Below are 2,553 nucleotides of genomic sequence, written 5' to 3'. Positions count from 1 at the left end.
GCAGCCTAGTAACTGGCCATATTGCTATGGCCAGTCTTTCATCCGCTGGTATGAAGGGAATGCAGGCACTAACGGGGGGTTGTGGCTCCCCCACATTTCTGCAAAAGGCTCTTCTTTCTGGTCGCCCCTCCAGGGTGACTTTTCGGCCCTTTTAGAACCCCACAGTGATGTGAAACTAGACGTGAAAGATGAGAGCCGTCCTCCAGACGTCTATGTCGGCTGACTTGGCAAACCCGAAGTCTATTATTATTGTTATTATTATGGTCAACTACAAGTAGTCCTCAAGTTACAATCACAACTGAGCCCAAAATTTCCATTGCTAAGCAAGACAGTTGTTAAGTGAATTTTGCCCCATTTTACAATCTTTCTTGCCACTGTTGTTAAGTAAAGTAACATTCTTGTTATGTGAATCTGGCTTCCCCATTGTTTTTGCTTGTCAGAAGGTCACAAAAGGTGATCACGTGAGCCCAGGAAATTGCAACAATCATAAATATGAATCAGCTGCCAAGCATCTGAATTTTGATCCACAGGACCACAGGGTGCTGCAACAGTCATTGGTGAGAAAAATGTACAAATTAATGTAAAGTAAAAGGAAAGAGAAAGAATTTTTCCCACCTAATTCCCATCCCTGTCAACAATTATTTCCTTGCTTCTCAGTTTGCTCATGGCCATCTTCACATCTTTGTTCCTCAAAGTGTAGATCAAGGGATTCAACATAGGAGTAATAATATTGTAAAGGAGGGAGACCAGTTTGTCCACTGAGAAAGTGGAGAAAGGACGAGCGTAGATGAAGATGCAAGGTCCAAAGAACAAGGTCACTACAGTTAGGTGTGAAGCGCAGACACTGAGAGCTTTACGGCGCCCATCAGGAGAACGTATCTTCACCAGGATGGTGGTATAGGAGGTCAATAAGATGATAAAGCAGCCAGTGGAGATAAGGCCACTGTTGGAGACCATGAGGAGCTCGATGACATATGTGTTGGTGCAAGCCAGTTTAATGACCGGTGGCACATCACAGAAGAAGTTGTCTACCCAGTTGGGCCCACAGAAGGGCAACCTCATGGTGAGGATGGTCTGGACTGTAGAATGAATTAAACCACCCATCCAGGAGGCTGCTACAAGCCAACTACAGAGCTGCTTATTCATGATACTAGGATAATGCAAAGGCTTGCAAATGGCCACATACCTGTCATAGGCCATGACGGTGAGGAGAAACATCTCCGCAGCACCTACAAAGTGGAGAAAAAAGAGCTGGGCCATGCAGGCATCAAAGGAGATGCTTCTCTTCACCACCAAAAAGTCCACCAGCATTTTAGGAGCTGTGACAGTGGAGTAGCAAAGATCCAGGAAGGACAGATTCCCTAGCAGGAAGTACATGGGAGTGCGTAATTGGGGAGCAGACCCCACTGTTAGCATTATGAGGGTGTTTCCCACGATGGTGGCTGCATAGACTAGGAGAAAGACCACAAAAAGAGCAGCTTGGGATTGCCATGTGGGAGAAATGGCTGCCAACAGGAATTCGTTGATTCTTGTGCCATTCTTTTTCTGGAAATCCATCTTATCTGCAGCTGGAGGTTGACAGATTCATTCTATGAGACAGCAGGATTCTTTCTTCAGATATGATTTGCTTCCAAGGGAAAGGAAAGCCAGAACAAGAAATTAATATTATTATTTATTAAGATGTTGAGACTCTAGAAAGAATGTAGAGAAGAGCAATAAAGATGATTAGGAGACTGGCGGCTAAAATATAGGAAGAATGGTTGCAGGAATTTAATTTAACAAAGAGAAGGACAAGGGGTGACATGATAGCAGTGTTCCAATATCTCAGGGGCTGCCACAAAGAAGAGGGAGTCAAGCTATTCTCCAAAGTGTCTGAAGGCAGGAAAAAAGCAATGGATGGAAACTAACCAAAGAGAGAAACAACCTAGAATGAAGGAGAACAATCAACCAGTGGAACGGCTTGCCTTCAGGAGTTGTGGGTGCTCCAACACTGGAGGTTTTTAAGAAGAGACTAGACAGCCATTTGTCTGTAATGGTATTGGGTTCCCTGCATATGTGGGGGGTTGGACTAGAAGACCTTCAAGGTCCCTTCCAACTCTGTTATTGTGTTATTTCTCATCCCCATGGATTCTTCCTGTTTCTGCTCCTTGGCAAATAAACTTTTCTCAACAAGAGTCTTTTCAAATATTTTGGGATTACAATCCCAAGAATTTGGAGCCAAACATAGCTGGTAAATGTGCATGTCTCTCACTGTTGATGTATGAACATCAAACTCACAAAACTGGAGGAGGAGGAAGAAGTATTTGGTATGTTTACCATCTTGAATTATTTCAAAAATAATAATAACAGCAGGATAAAAAAAATCTAATACCAAATATTATTATGAAATGAAAAGTAAACATTTATATAAAAAAACATTGTTTGGCCCAATTTGGATTGCTCTCTCTCTTTCTCTCTCTGTCTCTGTCTCTCTCTGTCTCTCTCTCTCTCTCACACACACACAAACACAAACACATGAAAAGTACATGTATCCATGCAGTAGAGACTAAGATA

The 2,553-nt window shown here is 42.8% G+C and overlaps 1 protein-coding gene across 1 annotated transcript; it reads right to left on the bottom strand.

Annotated features, from left to right (window-relative positions):
- Positions 1 to 615: 615 nt before the first annotated feature.
- Positions 616 to 1,557, bottom strand: LOC308676375 (olfactory receptor 4Q2-like; the record flags this gene model as incomplete). The annotated part of the gene is made up of 1 exon (XM_081342188.1): positions 616 to 1,557. One exon carries the CDS (start codon positions 1,555 to 1,557, stop codon positions 616 to 618), a length of 942 nt encoding a protein of 313 aa, XP_081198314.1.
- Between the last annotated feature and the right edge of the window lie 996 nt (positions 1,558 to 2,553).

Source organism: Vipera berus, assembly GCF_964194415.1.
Source record: "Vipera berus genome assembly, chromosome: W".
NCBI lineage: Eukaryota > Metazoa > Chordata > Lepidosauria > Squamata > Viperidae > Vipera > Vipera berus.
This window is presented reverse-complemented; position numbering and strand designations above follow the sequence as displayed.